The sequence below is a fragment of the Neovison vison genome, chromosome 3, assembly GCF_020171115.1.
Source record: "Neovison vison isolate M4711 chromosome 3, ASM_NN_V1, whole genome shotgun sequence".
NCBI lineage: Eukaryota > Metazoa > Chordata > Mammalia > Carnivora > Mustelidae > Neogale > Neogale vison.
In genome coordinates this window covers 221,652,443-221,670,554 of record NC_058093.1, presented here as the reverse complement: position 1 = coordinate 221,670,554, position 18,112 = coordinate 221,652,443, and the positions used below count along the sequence as shown (strand labels likewise).

The 18,112-nt window shown below is 50.2% G+C and overlaps 1 protein-coding gene across 1 annotated transcript; it reads right to left on the bottom strand.

The window, feature by feature from the left end:
* Positions 1-2,364: 2,364 nt before the first annotated feature.
* CRYBB1 (crystallin beta B1) lies at positions 2,365-13,900 on the bottom strand. Its single transcript, XM_044241088.1, has 5 exons — positions 13,733-13,900; positions 11,924-12,042; positions 7,968-8,100; positions 4,862-5,004; positions 2,365-2,548 (listed from the first exon to the last, which is right to left on the bottom strand). The coding sequence occupies exons 1-5, from the start codon at positions 13,898-13,900 to the stop codon at positions 2,365-2,367; spliced, it is 747 nt and encodes a 248-aa protein (XP_044097023.1).
* Positions 13,901-18,112: the final 4,212 nt, after the last annotated feature.

The following is an 18,112-nucleotide window of genomic DNA, read 5'->3' as shown; positions in this document are numbered from 1 at the left end:
CCAGAAGAAAACAAAACACCTGCTATGTCCAAAATAGTTCTTCCAAGAAGTATGAAATACAAATTCCAAGTGATCAGAAAGCAGTGGTGTTATATTTGAATAGAGAGTGTTTCTCTTTCCCTTTCTCTTTCTCATCAAATCAGGTGTCTTGTGGTCCATGAGGCCTTGGAATTGGTTTCATCTGCACCATGTGACTGGAAGGCTTGACTCCACCTTAGTAGAATTTTAAAGCTGTACCAATAGACCTTGGGAATTGAGGATGGGAATCTATGTAGCTTGACTTGGGAGTCAGAGAATCAGGGAAGCTTAGAGATGGATTGCAGAATCTTACAGCATCATGGAATTTGGGAACCATGGAATCCCATGGTTAGACAGAATCTTGGGGCTGGTTGGACATTGGAGCTGCCTTTGTAAAGAATGGAACAAGTCTCAGGGAACAGTAGTCATTTGCCCAACACTTTGTAGCTTTTAACAGTAAGTCAGGGCAAACCCCCGTAGCTTCAGTTTCCTGCCTGGGGATCCCGTCTTCTAGTCCAAGACAGGAGAACCTGTCTTCTAGTGCAAGACACTGATCTTATTGGAGGGTGGAGGCGGAGAGAAGGAGGGTGGGAGGGAGAGGAAGCCTGCATGCCCCAGAGTTCAAGACCTGAGTCAGGTGGTGCCTCAACTTTGAAGCTCAGCAAAACCACAGAGTGGGGTGTCATGAGGCCCCACCTTTCTTTCCAGCTTCATCTCCTCTGCTTCTGCCCACACAACCACCAAGCTAGTGCTCTCCATTTCAGTAAGCTTGCCCTGGCCTCACCACACACTCTCTCAACCTCTGTGCCTTTCCCATGGCACTCCAGGCCGGCCAGGTACAGATGTGTAAGTTGGGCACAGCACAAGGGTATCGCATTCACACGGCAGACATATAAATTCTGGCAGATGGCAGTCAAGTGTCTTGAGGAAGAGGCATCTTTTTATCTTTTGTACAAAGGTGCCATGTGGGGTAGTAAGTTCCCTGCTGTTTGTTCTGCCTGGAATGTTATCTTTCCTCTTCTCTACCAAGTGAGTTCCTGTCCCATCCCTCAAGGCCCCCTCAAATATACCCTCCTCCATGACAACACCTTCCCCAGCCTTCCTGTGTGGATTAAAGTTTAATAACATCAATCAATAATAAGTGTTGATACAGGAGTCAATATAGCCCGGTGCAGATTTCCAGAGAGCAGGCCATGTTCCATTTACAGTGAGACAGATGATTCTCAGTGGAACTTGGACCCAGGATTAAATAACACAGCATCAGATACAAGAAAATCATGCTCTTTTTAATCTTTTTTGATTATATCAGGGGAAAAACTCTGTTTGGAGCAAGCATGTCTTTCATATCTCTCTCCAACACTTGCTAATCACCATTTTATCAAAGAGCATGTGGGGAACGGGCTTAGAGCCTTCCGCAGGCGGTGGTGTCTGTTCGATACTTGGCCTTCTTAAAATTGTATTTACACAGTTGCTTTCTATCTATGGCGTAGGATGCTGATTTCCCACTTCCTGTAGTGTTACAAAGCTTTATTTACAAATCAATGCCTCTAAGCACAAAACAGGAGGTCTATTAAAATATATATATATATATATACACACACACATATATATATATACATATAGAGAAAGAGAGAGAGAGAGAGAGTAAATAATACACCAGGTGTTAAGCTGAGAAGGCAAAAATTCATGAGTGTGCATGAAAGAGTAGAGTTTGAAACCACAAATTTGTTTAAGAGCGTGGGCTCAGCAGCCAGCCTGCCTAGGTTCAAATTTCAACTGGCTGTGTGACCTTGACCAAGTCACTTTCCCTCTCTGAGCCTCAATTTCTTCACCTGTTATATGGGAATGATTATAATACCGACCGCCTAGAGTAGTCCAAAAGGTACACTAAGAGAATGTGTGTAAAGAACTTTGTAGTACTTGCTGTTTTTATTACTAGCATACGTAATTATTAACACTGATGATGGGGCGCCTGGGTAGCTCAGTCATTTAAGCAGCTGCCCTCGGCTCTGGTCATGATCTCAGTGTCCTGGGATCGTGCTCTGTGTTGGGCTCCCCATTCAGTGGGAAGCCAGCTTGGAATTCTCTCCCTCTCCTTCTGCCCCTTCCGCTGCATACATGTTCTTACACGCTCTCTCTCTAAATTAAATGGATCAATCTTAAAAGGGGAAAAAAAAAAAAAGACCGAGGAAGTCACAAGTCGGCAATGATGGGGGGCCCCAAAACTCACATCTATGCACAGATCCAAGAGACATTTTGGCTTTAGGAACTTTTATTTGCACGGGAAAGATGGGGAAACTGAGTCTGAGGGAGGGGCAGGGCAAGGGAGAAGAAGAAGGTATGGATTTACTTGGGGGGCTCGGCGGCCAGGACCGGGAAGCAGCCCTCACGGTGCCACTGCCTGTCGCGCAGGCGCCTCACAGCCTGCATCTGCGGCTGGAAGGCCCCCCACTCGTTCCAGTGCCGGAAGTCGCCGGGCTCCAGGAGGTACTGGTACCCACGGTAGCCGGGATATTGATAGCCGACCCAGCTGAGAGAGAAGCAAGAAGGACAGGGTGGAGACGGCCAGACTCCCTGCCAGGGACCCGGACCCCAGCGCGGACGGGTCAGTTTTCCACCAGCAATCCTCTTTCCATCTTGTCTGGGCTCGGGTCACGGGAAGAGGGCGCAGCTCCTCTGTCCTGGCTTTGTCCCTTCCTGGGGCTTCCTACAGACCTCTCTAAAAGACGTTGGTTTCCCCTTCTAGAAAGTGGGAGTGGTCACTAGGGCTAGTTTATTACGGGGCAGAAACGAGAAAATGTACCAGAAGCGCTTACAAATTATACGGAGTCTGTGCGTGTGTGCGCACATGGTAGGGAGATCAAGGTGCATCTCACTGGTGGGGACCCGGGGTTTACAGAACAGGATGGGAGGGATGAGGATGGGCTTTGGGGATCACTTAGCCATAAGGCAGAGGAGGACCAGGAGCCTCCTTTCAAATAATGGTTTCCTTTGTATGTAAGTGAATTTATAAGTAGTGGTCAGGAACGCACATTCTGGTATCAGCCATACCTTGGTTCAGATCCTAGCTCTGCCTCTTGCTAGCTGTGAGAATCAAAGTGGAGGGCTTATCAGAACTCCAGCTTGCTGTCTGTGAAATGATGCTAATACACCTGTAGCATCGGTTTGTTACAAACTTTCCCTGGCTATTCACTGAGAATGAATTCGCACAGTGCTTGGGAGGTAGTTATCATGAATGATTCATTTCTGACTTCTGCCATTGTCTGTGCTGGGAAAGGCCTGCCTGTCCAGGCCTTTCCCACACACCGCCTACCCATCTTTCAAAGTGGGCTTTAAGTTCTAGACCCCTCGGATAAACCTCTGACCTGCCCTCCACTCCAGCCTGCATATCCAGATCCCAGAAACCTCCTGTCCTCCTCTGACCTGCTGTGTGGACCATCTCTGACCCAGTGTTGCCGGACATAATCTCATGGGGATATGTGGGCCTCCCTGCTGAGCTGAGTGAGCTGCCTGAAGGCAGGAATTGAGCTTTGTTCATTCCTTCCTCCCCCAGTGTCCTGGTACGTTGCTGGGCTTACAGGCCATGCTTAGCAAATTTCATGCGGGCTTCAGGGAAGAAGAAAGGCCAAGCAAAAAGCCAGCGCCTGATGCTGTTACAGGAACTCAGTCTGGGTGAGAGACAGAAGCCCTATATTTGACTGCAGGAGACCAGGAGTGTCTGGCACGGTTTATCAGAGGTACAGGACCTCCTCGGGGCATCTAGTCCTCCTCTGTGTTCTCAAAGAAATGAGGTCTCGGGGCTCTGTTTTGAAAGCTTCAAATCTGAAGAGTTTGAACAAAATACACTTTTAGATCAGGGAGTCTGATGTGCCCATTGAGCAGATGGGAAATATGGGGCACAGAGACGGTCACAGGGCTCACCCAGGTCTCACAGCACCTCGGTGATTGGTCAGTGCCCCTGCATTCACAATCTCATCTCTCAGAAATCACTCTGCTCGGGGTGCCTGGGTGGCTCAGTGAGTTAAAGCCTTCGGCTCAGGTCATGATCCAGGGTCCTGGGATCAAGCCCCACATCAGGCTCTCTGTTCCACAGAGAATCTGCTTCCTCCTCTCTCTCTCTCTCTGCCTGCCTCTCTGCCTGCTTGTGATCTCTGTCAAATAAATAAATAAATAAAATCTTTAAAAAAAAAAAAAAGAGGGCGCCTGGGTGGCTCAGTGGGTTAAGCCGCTGCCTTCAGCTCAGGTCATGATCTCAGGGTCCTGGGATCGAGTCCCGCATCGGGCTCTCTGCTCAGCAGGGAGCCTGCTTCCTCCTCTCTCTCTCTCTGCCTGCCTCTCTGCCTACTTGTGATCTCTCTCTCTGTCAAGTAAATAAATAAAATCTTTTAAAAAAATTTAAAAAAAAAAGAAAAGAAAAGAAAGGAAGGAAGAAAGAAAGAAATCACTCTGCTCATTTCCCCAGAGGCTCTGGATTTCCCTGAGTATGGTCTTTCCTGAACACATATAGACTCATTGACCTGTATCCAGTCTGCCTGTATCACTTTTTTCTCCAACCCCAAACTGGGTCTAGAAGTGTTTATTCTCTCCACCTTCCGTCTTTTTAGAACCAGTTGCCGGGTTTTTTTTTCCATTGGCATGTAATTCGTCAAAGTACAAATCCACTCTCCAGAGGAAGAAAGTTCTGTGGGTGGAATCCCAGGCACCAGCCCTGGGAGAATTTGGGAGCAGCCATGTGGCCTTTTCCTATGCACCCGATGTTATATCCTATAAGGAGAACAGCCTTTGAGTCTGTCTGGGCTTGCCGCAGAAGCCAAGGGGCTGGCCTGGCTGGAGGGGCGCTTACGTTCCACTGGAGACCTTCACGCTGCCCACCCGGTCACAGAAGCCGTAGACCCAGAGACTGGGCACGTCGTCCTCCTGGATCTCCATGGTGTTGCCCTTGAAGTTGGCACCTTCAAACAGGCAGATCTTGTGCTCCTGGGAGTCCTAGAGAAGAAGAGACTGGGTCAGGCATCTGAAGTATGAATGGGGCAAAGAGAAGTAACTTTGAAGGGCCTCGTGGATGTGGAGAGAGAGAGAGCTGAGTCTGCTTGGGCCACCGTGGGACTTGCCCAGGATTGCCACTGTCCAGCCTGGAAGGGCCCTTCTCATCTGGGGAAAGGAGATAGCAGCCTTGATTCTATGGCATTGTCATGAGGATTAAAATCAAAGTAATCCATACATCACCCTTAGCAGAATGCCTGGCATACGCCAGGTGCTACCAAACCATTTATGCATTATTGGTATCACTATGGCCAGAGAGGCAGAGACTCAGAGATTTTTGATGGACGTCACATAGCCAGTGAGAGGCAGAACCTTTCAGAGAAGCATTTCATTCCTCCCCTCCCCTCTTGCATCCTTTTCCGGTTCCTCTATACCTTCTTCATCCATGCTTCAGGGACAACGGAACTCACTTTGCAGTGGAGACACCTTCTAGGCTTCCTGTGGCTGACTCCATTCTCATTCTCCAGGAGCTGGCTTCCCTGAGCACCCCTGGACTGCTTCCACCCCCACCTCCCACCCCCATCAGAGCCCTACTCTCCTTTCCTGCTTTCCCAGCACTTGACATGGCCCCTGTGCAGCATGGGCCACGAACTTTGTGCTTATAGATTGATTTCTGTGATTAGGTTTTCGGCAGCTGCCTCCCGGGAGGGCGGGTACCTTGCCTGTCCTATGGAGAGTCATGCACCCAGAGCGTGCAGTGGAGCCTCGCAGGAAGAGCTCAACCCACAGTGCTTTGAATGCAAGACTATAAATGGAAGATGGTCAGAGGAGACATCCGTCTAATTTCCCAGGAGCCAGTGCTGGGAAGGAAGGAGTCAGGAAATCCAGCAGGGAGGGAGCTGGAGCTGCCCAGGGAAGAGATAGATAGCGGTGGCCTACAGCAGGGCAGTGGCTGGGATGGAGAGGAGAGAGTGAGCTGGTGCTCTCAGCCCTGGCTACGCAGGGCCTACCTGCTGGACATGAAAAACTCCCAGGGCCTGGGACCCAGCCCCAGACATTCTGACTTAATTGGTCTGGGGTGAGGCCCAGGCCCTGGATTTGTTTTTTCCTAGTAACATATTTTAGGTAAGCGAATATGTCCAACCGATTATAATTTCAATATGCAACCAATATAGAAACATTAACCAGCTATTTATATTCTTATAACTTATTTTTCACTGTGTATTCAAACCCTGGCTTTCTATGTCACGTCTAAGTGCACATCTCTATTCAGACTAGTTATGGTTTAAGCTCTCAACAGTCCCATATGACTACTGCCTACAGTATTGGACAGTAAAGCTCTGGAGGCTTCTGAAAATGCCCTGACTGGCCCGTCCTCCAAACAAGCTTTGTTGACAGATATTGCCTTTAAACCATTGACTAAGAGATAAATCTATGAATTCTTTTCTTTTCCTTTTTTTTTTTTTTTTTGAGAGAGAGAGAGCATGCACAAGCATCGAGCATGGGGAGGTGGGGGGTGATCAGAGGGAGAGATAGAGTCTTTTTTTTTTTTTTTGAGAGATAGAGTCTTAAGCAAACTCCATACCCAGCATGGGAGCCAATTGTGGGGCCAGATTTCACGACTCTGAGATTACGACCTGAGCTGAAACCAACAGTCGGATCTTAACTGACTGAGCTACCCAGTCACCCCAAGATGAATCCATAAATTCTTACAAAGGGTTCGTTATAGCCTGATAACTGAGTCCCAAATTCTGAGAAATACATCGGGAATGCTGTGGTTGAACAATCCATTAAGACAAGTTTGGTAAAGCCAAAAGAGTTGGCATCATGGACATTCATGAATGTTCTTTATGGAAATTCCTATCATGGGGGCACTTGGGTGGCTCAGTCAGTTCAGCGTCTGCCTTCAGCTTGGGTCGTGGTCCCAGAGTCCTGGGATTGTGCCCCGAATCTGGCTTCCTCCTTGGTGGGGAGTCTCCCTCTCCCTCAGTTGCTCCTCCTGGCTTGTTTCTCTCTCTCTCTCTCTGTCTCTCAAAATGAATAAATAAAATATTTTTTTTAAAAAAGGAAATTCCCGTCATGGAGGCAAAAGTTGGTTATCACTGGAAATCAACCCTAGTGAATGAAGACATAGCTGGCTCATGAGTCGTAATCAGCACAATTCTGGAAAAAAAACTGAATTTCTTAGGGATAACACCACTGAGCCACTGATCTTGGCTTTGAGTCTTCTTTAAATTATACCATTTAACTCAGTTAAATATTATAAAGGAGCTCACTCAGTATATTGTCTTAACATCATGAAGTTTAAGGCGCCTTGCTACAATATCCGTCTTCTCAGAGCCCACACAAGCTTGAACCTGCATGTTTGATGTGTTGGATAAGCGCTGGGATTTTCAAAACCTCTTAGGAGGGTCTAATGTGCCGTCAGGAATTAGAAACATTCCACAAACAGAAGCAAGGGAGACACTGAAGTTTCTAGCTCTGACTGCTGGGGTATGGACTCTCAAAAACAGCAGGGAATGGGGAAAAAAAGCAGGGTTCATTTTTCTCATTTGTCCAGGGCTCCTAGAGGGGCTGGATTCCAGGGCCGTCTTAGGAATCAATGAGGAGGGCACCTGGGTGGCTCAGTGGGTTAAGCCTCTGCCTTCAGCTCAGGTCGTGATCCCAGGGTTCTGGGATCGAGCCCCGCATCAGGCTCTCTGCTCGGCAAGTAGCCTGCTTCCCCCTCTCTCTCTGCCTACTTGTGATCTCTCTCTCTGTCAAGTAAATAAATAAAATCTTCAAAAAAAAAAAAAAAAAAAAGAATCGATGAGCACCAGAGCCCAGTGCCCTTGGCCGTCACGCCACCCTGCCTGCCATTCCTCCTCCTTTCTCCTGCTTGTCCCGCATTCTCTCACCTGCCATCACACCCGACACCTGCTCCTGCCCTCCCCATTGATCCCCAGGACCGGCTCAGAGCCACTCACCATCTTGATAGGCCGGAAGGACATGAGCCTGTCACTGCGGTAGCTGCTTGACCACGTGTCCCAGCGCGGATACTCGCCCTTCTCCAGGACAAACATCTCTCCCCGGAAGTTGGACTGCTCAAAGGCGACCCAGCTGGATGTAAGAGGGATGGATAGAATGATAGGGGGGCCGGGAGGAGCAAAGGCAAGAAGGAGAGAAACCATCAGCGGAAGCCTTCCCCACACCCTTGCAAGGCAGCCCCAAGACCAGTGGGTTTGACCGTAGGCTAGGTTACTTACTGGCTGTGTGACTATGGGCAAAGGGTTCTGCCTCTCTGAGGCTTGGTTTCTTCAACTAACATGCCTATTTTCTTGGAATTGGTCGAGGATTAAATGAGATAGTGTGTGTCATTATGTAAGCAAAACGTTTCCCCAGTTGTGGGATTCTCATTATTTAAGTACTCCAAAAACCTGGAGTAATAAAATAGACATCAGAAGACAACTTTATTTTAAACCTGATTACAGCTAGGAGAAAGTCTCTGTTGGATGCTGATGGACCTTTGACACTCGCTAGCCTCTCTTTCTGTAACAAGGCAAAAACAGCTGCCTGCCCAGAGCCTTAAGCAGACAACGGTATAATAGCCCGTTTTTATGTTTGTTGCATTCATTTTTTATGGATACCTATTACTTATTGCAAGGGATGCTGGCTTTCTATTTGTGCAAGTGATGTAAAGGTTCTTTAAAAAATGTATTTATTTGTGTTCAAAGGGTCACTTAAAATGAAATACATTAAATAAATAACAGTCCTGGAAATGCAAGGGTATGGGGAAAGTCGATACAGGTGCCTGAATCCTGTGTTTGATAAGGACTGGCTTGGAATACGGAACCCACGTGGTAATTGCTATGGGGGCAGTTAGAGGGAACTGGTAGTAACAGCCAGCCTTCAGATACCTCTGTGAATTAAATGTGACTGTGTTTGAAGCTGTTCAGTCCTCTAAGAGAACTGATTACAAGTTTGAAGTCAAATGGGGCTTTCCTGGCTTTCCCAGTGCAGCCTCATTAAGGATGAGAAGTGAACTTCTGTTAAAGGGACCCCCTGGTCCTGGGGAAGTTGATGAGAAGTTTGAGGTAAGCTTTGCTTTACATGCATTCAGGAGTTCTCAGGGACCAAGAGAAACACTGACATTAGTATTGTCTCCTTGAGAGCTTCCTCAACCCAGAAGTAGGTGGGGGATGAGCTACCACCATGGTCTGAAACATAGTGAGTCCCAGGAGCATCAGGCCTTTGTCTGAGGAATGAGCCAACCCGCCCTGGAGTGACAGACTTGAAGATGGAGTTGTGCTCCTAGGATAGAGGGGAATCTGCCTCAGGCCCGCTTGATCTGGAGTAGACAAAAGGAGGGAAGGAAGGAAGGAAAGAAGGAAGGAAGGAGGGAAGGAAGGAAGGGGTAATGGTTGAGTGGATGGGTAGATGAATGGATAGGTAGGGGGTTGGGTGGGTATGTAGATAGATGCGTCAAAGGACAGATGGCTGGGTGGATGGATGGATAGAGGGAAGGAGGGAAAGTAGGAAGCCAATGGATGAATAAATGAAAAATGAATGGTTGGAAGGATGGATGGACAGACGGATGGAAAAATGAATGGTAAGTAGATGAAGGATGGATGGATGGATGGATGGATGGATGGATGGAGTAATGGTTGAGTGGATGGGTAGGTGAATGGATGGAGAGGTGTGTGGGTAGGTAGATATATAGATGCGTAATAGGACAGATGGCTGGGTGGATGGATGGATGGATGGCTAGAAGGCAGGAGGGAGAGCAGTAAGCAGATGGATGAATAAATGGAAAATGAATGGATGTATGGGTGCATAAACAGATGGGTAAATGAATGGTAAGTAGATGGATGATGGATGGATGGATGGATGGATGGGAAGGAAGTCTTGGAAAATGGTGCCAGTCAGGAGATAAGAGCATGGACTCTGGAAACAGACAGACCTAAGTTCTAATTCCAGCTTATCATTTATTTGCTGCATGACTTTGGGCAAGCCACTCAAACTCAGCAAGTCTCAGGAGACGGGAGGAAAGATGACATGTACCTTGTCAGGAGGTTATGAAGGTCTAAAAAGGAATGCGCAGAGCAAGTCCAGTGCAGAGAAAGCCCAATGAATACTATCTTTGATGGTTAAAAAGGGAGGACAGCTGCTGGAGGTCCGAATTTCTGGAAGGACAGATTCTGATCTTGCCACCCTGCCCACCTCTCCCCAAATTCAGCCCTGTCATAACTCTGGGAGTCATAACACCCAGTGAGAACCTGTTATAAGAATGAGGAACTGTAAATATTTCTTTCAACATCTTTTCTCCTCTCCTGTAGCTCCCTGGAGCCTTCTGAGCAAGGAGAGAAGTAGGGCAGGGTTATTAAGTTATGGATATGGAAACCGAGGCTCAGAGGAGTAAAGTCACCAGCAAAGGTCCTGGGATGCTGTCAGGGGTCAGGGTGAAGGCTCCTAAGTTTCACGCCCTGCCCCTCTCCCCAATTCTGGGTTGAGGGCACCCCTCCGCCTCCCTTCCCCTGCCCACCTCACCCTCTCCATCCTTGTTCTACTACAGTCTCTCCCACAGCCCTGAGGGGCCTGACACAGACCCAAGGCTGTGTGACACTGACCACAGCCCCTGTTCTCTTTCCTATGGCGCAGCCCCAGAACACACACTGAAAACCAGCTGCTTCTTTGCTGGAGGAGAAATACTCTGGGTTTGAGTCACTGTCACCAAAAAAAGCCCGAAAACCCAAATTGGCCACATCCGCAGCTTCTGTTCCCAGCTGGGCTTTGGGGCTGGGGGTGGGGCTCAGACTGTGTTGACCAAACTGGGTTGGGGGTGGGCGCAGGAGGCAAAAGGGTGCCCCTCCCCACCACCTACCCGTGGACCAGGGTGACTTGGCTGAACTCACAGGACAGTGGAGAGGGTAAACAGTCGTCCCTGTCACCCGCTATGTTGGGACACTCACAAAGGGCCAGGCCCATGCTGCCTTATCTCCTCCAGGCCTTGGCACAATCCAGGGGAGGTTAGTGGGGACCATTAGTCTCCCCATTTCAGAGATGAGGAAACTGAGGCTCAGAGACTGTGCATGGTGACTGGGGGAGGTAAGACTCGAACTCAGGCCTGACTGACTTCAAAGCCCATCTCTGCGCTTTGTACTGCAGGCCCACATTGCTGGGCATATAGGATGGGCATAGCCTTTGGGGGTTTGAGGCTGGTGAGACAAGAGGCTAAAGGGCCATGTGGGTCTTGTTCTGTGCGCTGACATCAGCCCACAGGGGTTGGAGCTGGTATAGCCACTTTGTGCAAGGGACAAGTGCTCCTGCTTTACATGGGGGTCCCTAAGGCCCAGAGAAGCCCAGAGAGGCAGGGGCAGACAGTGGAGTAGACTGTGGATGACAGGATTGACCTGAGTTGATTCCAGGCTCTGCCACTTACCACTGCATCTGAGCCTCTGTTTCCCCAACTGTCAAATGGGCATAAGAATAGTCCCTGCCTTACACAGCGATCATCTAGGTAAGGCCCTCAGTCAGTGTCTGGCACCTCGTGGGTGTTCAACAGATGCTTATTATTTCTTGTAGGGCTGCCTGATGCCCAGGAGAGGGGTCAGCTTATGGGTCCTTGGCCCTCTGGTCTCCTCCCGCCCTCAGCGCCTCAGGTTTCCTATAGAGAGATAGCATTTCTCCCCCAGAATCATGACTCCCTGAGTGTAACCTGATGCTGACCAAATCCCCTCTCTGAACCTCAGTTTCTCTATCTGTAAAATGGGAAGGGGAATAATACCTCTTCCTGGGTTTGAAGTGAGGACTGGAAATGATAGATGTGCCTCGGCTAGCACAGTGGCGGGGCAAGAAGTAGGTGCCCAGTGAATGGCCACTGCTGTGTTTCCTTATTATTATTTTACCCTGGCACTGGGAACGTCCTCCCCCCGCCCACACTCACGGTCCCGACGTGACAATGAGGCTGCGCACTCGGTCAAAGCCACGGTCTCCCAGGTTCAAGCACTCCCCAGAGAATTCCACACGACGGCCCTGGAAGTTCTCCTGCTCGAAGACCACCAGCTGCAGGAGAGAGAATATCCCCATCCCGAGGGGAAAGGAGTGTAGAGTGAGAGGGGGGAGGTACACTTCCCATCTGGAGAGGCTCCAGGCCAAGACTTTGTTAAGTACCTACATAAATAAAAGCAGATCATACAAGAGTGGGCCATGAGCGAAATTCTGGGAAACAGTCCTGTCCTCCCTTCCTTCCGCTTCTGAGCTGAGGGTCTGCACCATCATTAAGGACTGATGGTTCGTCCTTCCTTCCTTCCTTCCTTCCTTCCTTCCTCTGCTGTTCCTTCTTCCTGGAGTGCCCTCTCCACCATTCATCCCCACCCTGGAGTTCATGTTCCCTGTCCTGCTCCAGGCTCAGATGTCACCTCCTCCGGGAAGTCTTCCCTGATGCTCTTGCCCCATGTGGACTTGGTTGAGTGCTCTTGCATGGTGCTTAGCCTGCTATTATTAGCACAAGTAATAGTCACTGGTGCTTTGCTTCCGGGTCTCTCTCTATGTACCCCCTCTCCCCCTTTATTCAATCTCCAAAGACCAAGGGCTCCTCCAGGGCAGGATGTGGGATTGATCTAATTCTGCACTTCCAGCCTTGGCCTCGGTATCTGCCATAGAGCTGAGGCTCAGAAAACACTCGCCAGTCTACCTGGCTCAACCTAGGGGCCTCTGCATTGAACTTGGGCTAATCCCTGCTTCACTGAGCCTCCGCTGTATTGGGTTTTCATCTGCTTGTTGTCCCAAGTTGGGAAAACCTTGCCACTCACGTCAACTGAGGCAAGTGCCTTTCTTCTCCAGACCTCAGTTTCCCCAGCTCTACCAGGAGGAATTCCACATACTCTTGACCTAGCACTATGCTCCTACACTTGTCCTTCCAAGAGGACTTCTGGTGGGTGGGCCTCAGGAGATGTAGATAAGGACATCCTGGCCACAGCGTGCTCCACAGCAGAGCTAGAACCCACCCGATGGTCCCATTCTGAAGTATCAGACAGCTGCCAACACGACGGAATTAGCAGTCTCATAGTAGGTGAAAAGGAAAGATTAAAACCCAGAATGATTGCATATGGTGTATTTCAAGAGGTTTAAAAATGTGTAAAACGCCAATAAAGGAATTTCTTTCAAAGGAATACTGTGTAAAAATGCACGCAGGTGGATGGCGGGGAGAGGTGACAGTGGCAGTTGCCTTGAGTAGGGGAGAGGAGTGGTGGGCTCATGGGGGAGACTTCAGGGTTAGAGGGTGTTTACCGGGTTCTGGCTTTTAAATGGGGGTGGGAGTGAGTTTGCAGGCAACTGTTGTATTAGTCAAGGTTAAATACAAATGAGTGATTAATGAAGTAACGAAACGACAAAAGCCAGTCAGGTGTGGACCCCGTGGGAACTTGTCCCTAACCCAGCGTTGTGATATGACCCCAGCTCTGAAACCAGACCAACCCCAACCCCAGGGACTGGGGAAGTTCTTTCAGTCCTCTCTGCTTTGAAGAATTTTCAGGAAGGTCTGAGGCCACCTGCTGCTCCTAGAGTACCTCTGGGGAGGGCTGGTGGTTTCTCACTTTTGAGAAACTCTGAGCACAGGCTGGTGCAGGCTGGCTGGGTGGCCAAGTGGAGAGGGAGGAGGGAAAGGGGAGGGGAGGAGCAGGGAAGGGGAGAGGGGAGCAGAGGGGAGGACGTGCAGGGGTGGAGCCCATCCCCTATACCTCAGGGTGTGTACCTTGTAGCTGCCAAGAGGCAGGTCCCCAGCTTTGGTCGTTGGCGCGGAGGCTGGGGCCAGGGCGGGGCCAGGGCCAGGGGCAGGTCCTGTGGCTGGGGTGCCCTTCCCCTTCCCATCAGGCCCTGGGTTCACGGCAGCCGTAGCGGAGGCCTTCACAGCCTGAGACATGGTCCCCACCTGCAAACCCCTATAAAGAGAACTTTGGCCTAGGTCACTCAGGGATGGCACCCTCAAGCTGTCCCCCACTCCCGCATCCCACCACTAGATGTTTGCAGCCTTCTTTGAACTCATTTTCTCTCTTCTCTTTCTAAAATTGTGATCTAGGGACCACGCATCCTTGAAATGCCTTCCTGCCGGTCCTTCCACCAGCCACACCTTCCCTTCCACCCCTGTTCCCCGCTATGTCCTTCCTTTGTGTCCCTTAGCTGTGCACACTGCTTTCCGTCGTTTCTCTGTTGGTGTGATACCAATCAGCCCCACCAGATTAACAACAACATGATCGCTCTGGGAGTTTTTAGGGTACACCAGGCTTGTTAACGCCTATGAGTGAACGCTGATGTCACTCAGGGAGTGCTGTGGCGTCCCCTCTGAGCTCAGAGAGGGGAAGCGACCCACCCAAGTGCACACCGCTGTTCAAAGTTAAGATTTGGGTTTCGACCCAAGCAGATGGACCCAGCAACCTGGTTATGAATCACTCTGATGTTTCCTTATTCGGACGAATCCACCCCTCGGTCCCCAGCACTTGGCCCAGCAGCATCTCCTGTAGGAGATTCTCCAATGACACCTGTTCAGGGGATGAATGCATGCTGGATCCTGACTCTGTTCCCTCTGGCGTAGTCCAGGAATGGGTGTGTGGATGCAGACACAGGCCTGGGACTGGGGCATGAAGGGGGAGCCAAAAGGATTCATTGTGTGTTGGGGGTTTTCTGAAATGGGGACCACGACTGCATGGGCGTGGGCTGGAGAGGGCTCTGGTCAATGCGTCTAGTCCCTCATTGTTTTGGGGGCGTGGACGCTACTAAGCGAGGAACATCTTGTCCTGGGCCCCCCTTTCATTTTGAGGATTCCCGGGCAGCACAGATGGTCCAGCTGACTCCTGAACACTTTCTGTAAGAAGAATCTCGTCCTCCCCCACCTCCCCTGAGGACTGTCGTTTCTTCGCTGTGCTCTGCCCACTCCGGGCAAGTCAGACATCTGCACCACATCTGTGACTTGCAAGCTCTTGCTTACCCCCCCAATAACCCCTATGTTCTTCTGTGAATCAACATTCCCTTGAATTGGCAGTTGGCTTCCTTCCTTCCTGGGGATGTTGATGGGGATGTTGATGTTCTCTCTCTCTCTCTCTCTCTCTCTCCTCACTCCCTCTCTTCCTCTCTCTGCCTTTCTCTGCTTACTTTTATCTTTTCTCTTCCTCTCTCTGCCTTTCTCTCTCTTCTGTTATGGTTCTCTCCTGCTCCCCCTCTCTCTGCCTCCCCTCTCCTCTCTTGTCCCCTCCCCTGGGGCTCTCAGCAGCTGCTGGGTCCCCTTCTTACCTGGAGACCTGCTGCTTCCTGCTGAAGGACAGGCAGGCGGTCAGGCGGGCGGGCTGGTGCAGTGGGTGACTGGGGGCCGACCCCCCATTTTATAGTCTGGCAGACACCAGGGCCCATGGTCTGTGGCACAAAGCAGGAGCTGGCTCAGCACGTTCAGGGCAGGGAGAGGCCCCTGGGGCCCTGACCTTGCCTGGGTTACTGTAGAGGGCAGCACTTTCCATTGTGAGCCCAGCTCGCGCAGCAGAAACCCTGGCCAGCTGCCACTCCACCTTGCCCTGGGCCTGGCCCCTAGCCAGAGGTCTGTCTCTAATACCCCAGCTGTGCTGGGCCCACGGGGTCCCTGCTGGCTGCCAATACTAGGGAGCCCCAGGGGGTGGTATATTTGGGAGACAAGGAGCACAGCAGATCGGAAGATGCTTTGTAAGGGCAGACGTGAGTGCGATGTTAACAGCCCCACCTGCTGAGTGTTTGCAGCTGCAGACAGGCTCTACCCACCACATAGTCTTGGTCAAGCCCCAGGGTGACCCACTTTATTCGGTACTTTTAGTACCCATTTCACAGATGGGCCAAGTGAGCTTTCTGACAGAGAGATCAGAGCCAGGAACTGCCCCCACAGGCTGGCCTGGGGAGCCTGTCTGCTTCATTCTCGTGCTATCTGACCTTGGCTCTGGCCTGACTTTCTGCCCCAGGTATAGAAGTCAGGATAGAGGCATAGGGTGGGGTGGGGGGAGCTGTGTTCAGGTGAGTTGAATGTTCAAAGCCCGAGTCCTGTTCCTCTACCCACATTAGGCCCAGATCCTTCCCCTGCTCTTCCCTGACCTGCCTGTAGAAACTCCCCTCCATGCCCTGACCCCAGGGACAGAGCTGGTGGTTGGGAACATGCCTGGCCATCTCAGAACTTCCTTGGGGAAGCTCCGAACCCCACCATTTCTTGTGCTCTGCTAGACCCTAGCACCGAGTATGGGGCCTGGCACAGAAGTCACCCTCAACCAATTTGGGCAGACTAAGTGGTTCTGCCAGTGGAACCTGGGGTCCAGGGGGAGCAAGGGGAACCAGGATGGGGGGAGAGAAATAGGGTGACTGGCTGGGAGAAGTGGAGAGCCCCAGAGAAATAGAGAGGATGATGGAACTCGAGCAGGAGGAGAGACGTGCAGTGTAGGGGAGGAGACAGAGGAGACAGAGACAGAAGTCAAAGGGAGCAATAAAAGCTCAGAACAATGTAACGGACACCAGGAGTCTTCTCATCCAATTTTTGCCTTTCACAAATGGAGAAACTGAGGCCCTGGTGGAACAGGCGACTTCTCCAAGGTCCCACAGTAGAGCTGGGGGAACTCTTGGGCCAGATCTGCCTGCAGTCTGGTGTCCCTACCCCCAAGTGGTGGTGGCAGCACAGGTTCCTGCCTCTTCCGTGTGGGTCCCAGGACCTAGCCCCCTACAGAGCCCAACTCTGCCTTGAGATCACCAGGGCCTGAGCCCAGCTCTGCCGTGTGCTCCTGCACCCCCACCCAGCACCCCCTCACTTCCCAGCCTCCCCCTTAGCCTTTCATCCCAGGCCAAGGCCTGGGAGGGGGGAAGGAACCACAGGATGGGGCAGCCACTGGAACAGGGGCCAACATGCCTGTGGCTGGGGGGCGGGCACCCACAGGTCTGGGCTTTAAGGCCAGGCTGTCTGGAGCAGTTCCATGTCCCCCGTGGCCATGGGCTGCCTGCCAAAATGTGGGGGCAGAGGTAGAGGCTGGCCACCCCCAGGCTGGGTGACTACACCCTGAGCATTTTACTGACTTGGGTCCTGTCATCCTCACTACAAGGGGGTGTCTCCGGGATGAATCTCATTTGCAGATGAGGAAACCAAGGCAAATCCTTTCCTCTGCTCTCAGCTTTGTTAGCTCCTCCATGAAACAGAATTGGGAGTCACATTCTAAGTTCTGAAACTTAGCTCTTGAAAATGATGCACTCCTGCTTTTATGGGAAGAATTGTTTACTGGTATTTTTTTCAGCTACAATTGTAGCTGAAGTTACCATTGACACACAACACTGTATAAGATATACAGTGCATTGATTTGATACATGCATGAATTGTAAAATGATTACCACCATTGTATTAGCTACATCCTCCCTCCGACCACAGTCACTGTATCTCCTTTGTGGTTGAGAACACTGAAGATCTTCTAACAACATTCAAGTACATGATGCTGTATTATTAGGGATAATCACCATGTTGTACACTACTACATCCCCAAACTTCCTAATTTTCTAACTGGGAGCTTGTCCCCTCTGAGCAACATCTCCCCATTTCCCCCACCCCCTGAAACATCATTTTACGCCCAGTTTCTGAGTTTGTCTTTTGTAGATTTCATATAGAAGTGATATGAGACAGTATTTGTCTTTCTCTGTCTGACATAGTTAACTTAGCATAACGCCCCTGAGGTCCATCTCTGTTAATGTAACTGGAAGAATTTTCTTCTTTCTCATGGCTAAGTATTCTACATATGTATGTATGTATACATGTCTGTATCACATCTTCTTTATCCCTTCGTCCATAGCTGCACACTTAGGTCCTTCCCGTATCTTGGCTATTGTGAATAACACTGCAATTAACATGAAGGCACAGATATCTTAATAGTAATCATTTTTATTATTAGCAACCATGATGACAATGAGAGGGCACATAATGCTTTCTGTGTTTCAAGAGCGGTTCCGAACAGAAAGTGCTTTTCAAATATAATTCACATTTACCCTCACAATACCCCCAATCTCTTAGGCTAAGCCCAATTTATTTATTTTCTTTATAGCCATTTTGTACACGAGGAGACTGAAGTTCAGAGAGATTAAGTCACACGCTCGAAGT

Bases quoted from the DNA above. Each gene is read 5' to 3' on its own strand.
- CRYBB1 (XM_044241088.1), bottom strand. From the start codon at position 13,900: ATGTCTCAGGCTGTGAAGGCCTCCGCTACGGCTGCCGTGAACCCAGGG. The intron at 12,043-13,732 runs GTACACACCCTG...TCTCTCCTGCAG, and splicing joins TGCCTCTTGGCAGCTACAAG to CTGGTGGTCTTCGAGCAGGA. The intron at 8,101-11,923 runs GTGAGTGTGGGC...TCTTACATCCAG, and splicing joins CTCATTGTCACGTCGGGACC to CTGGGTCGCCTTTGAGCAGT.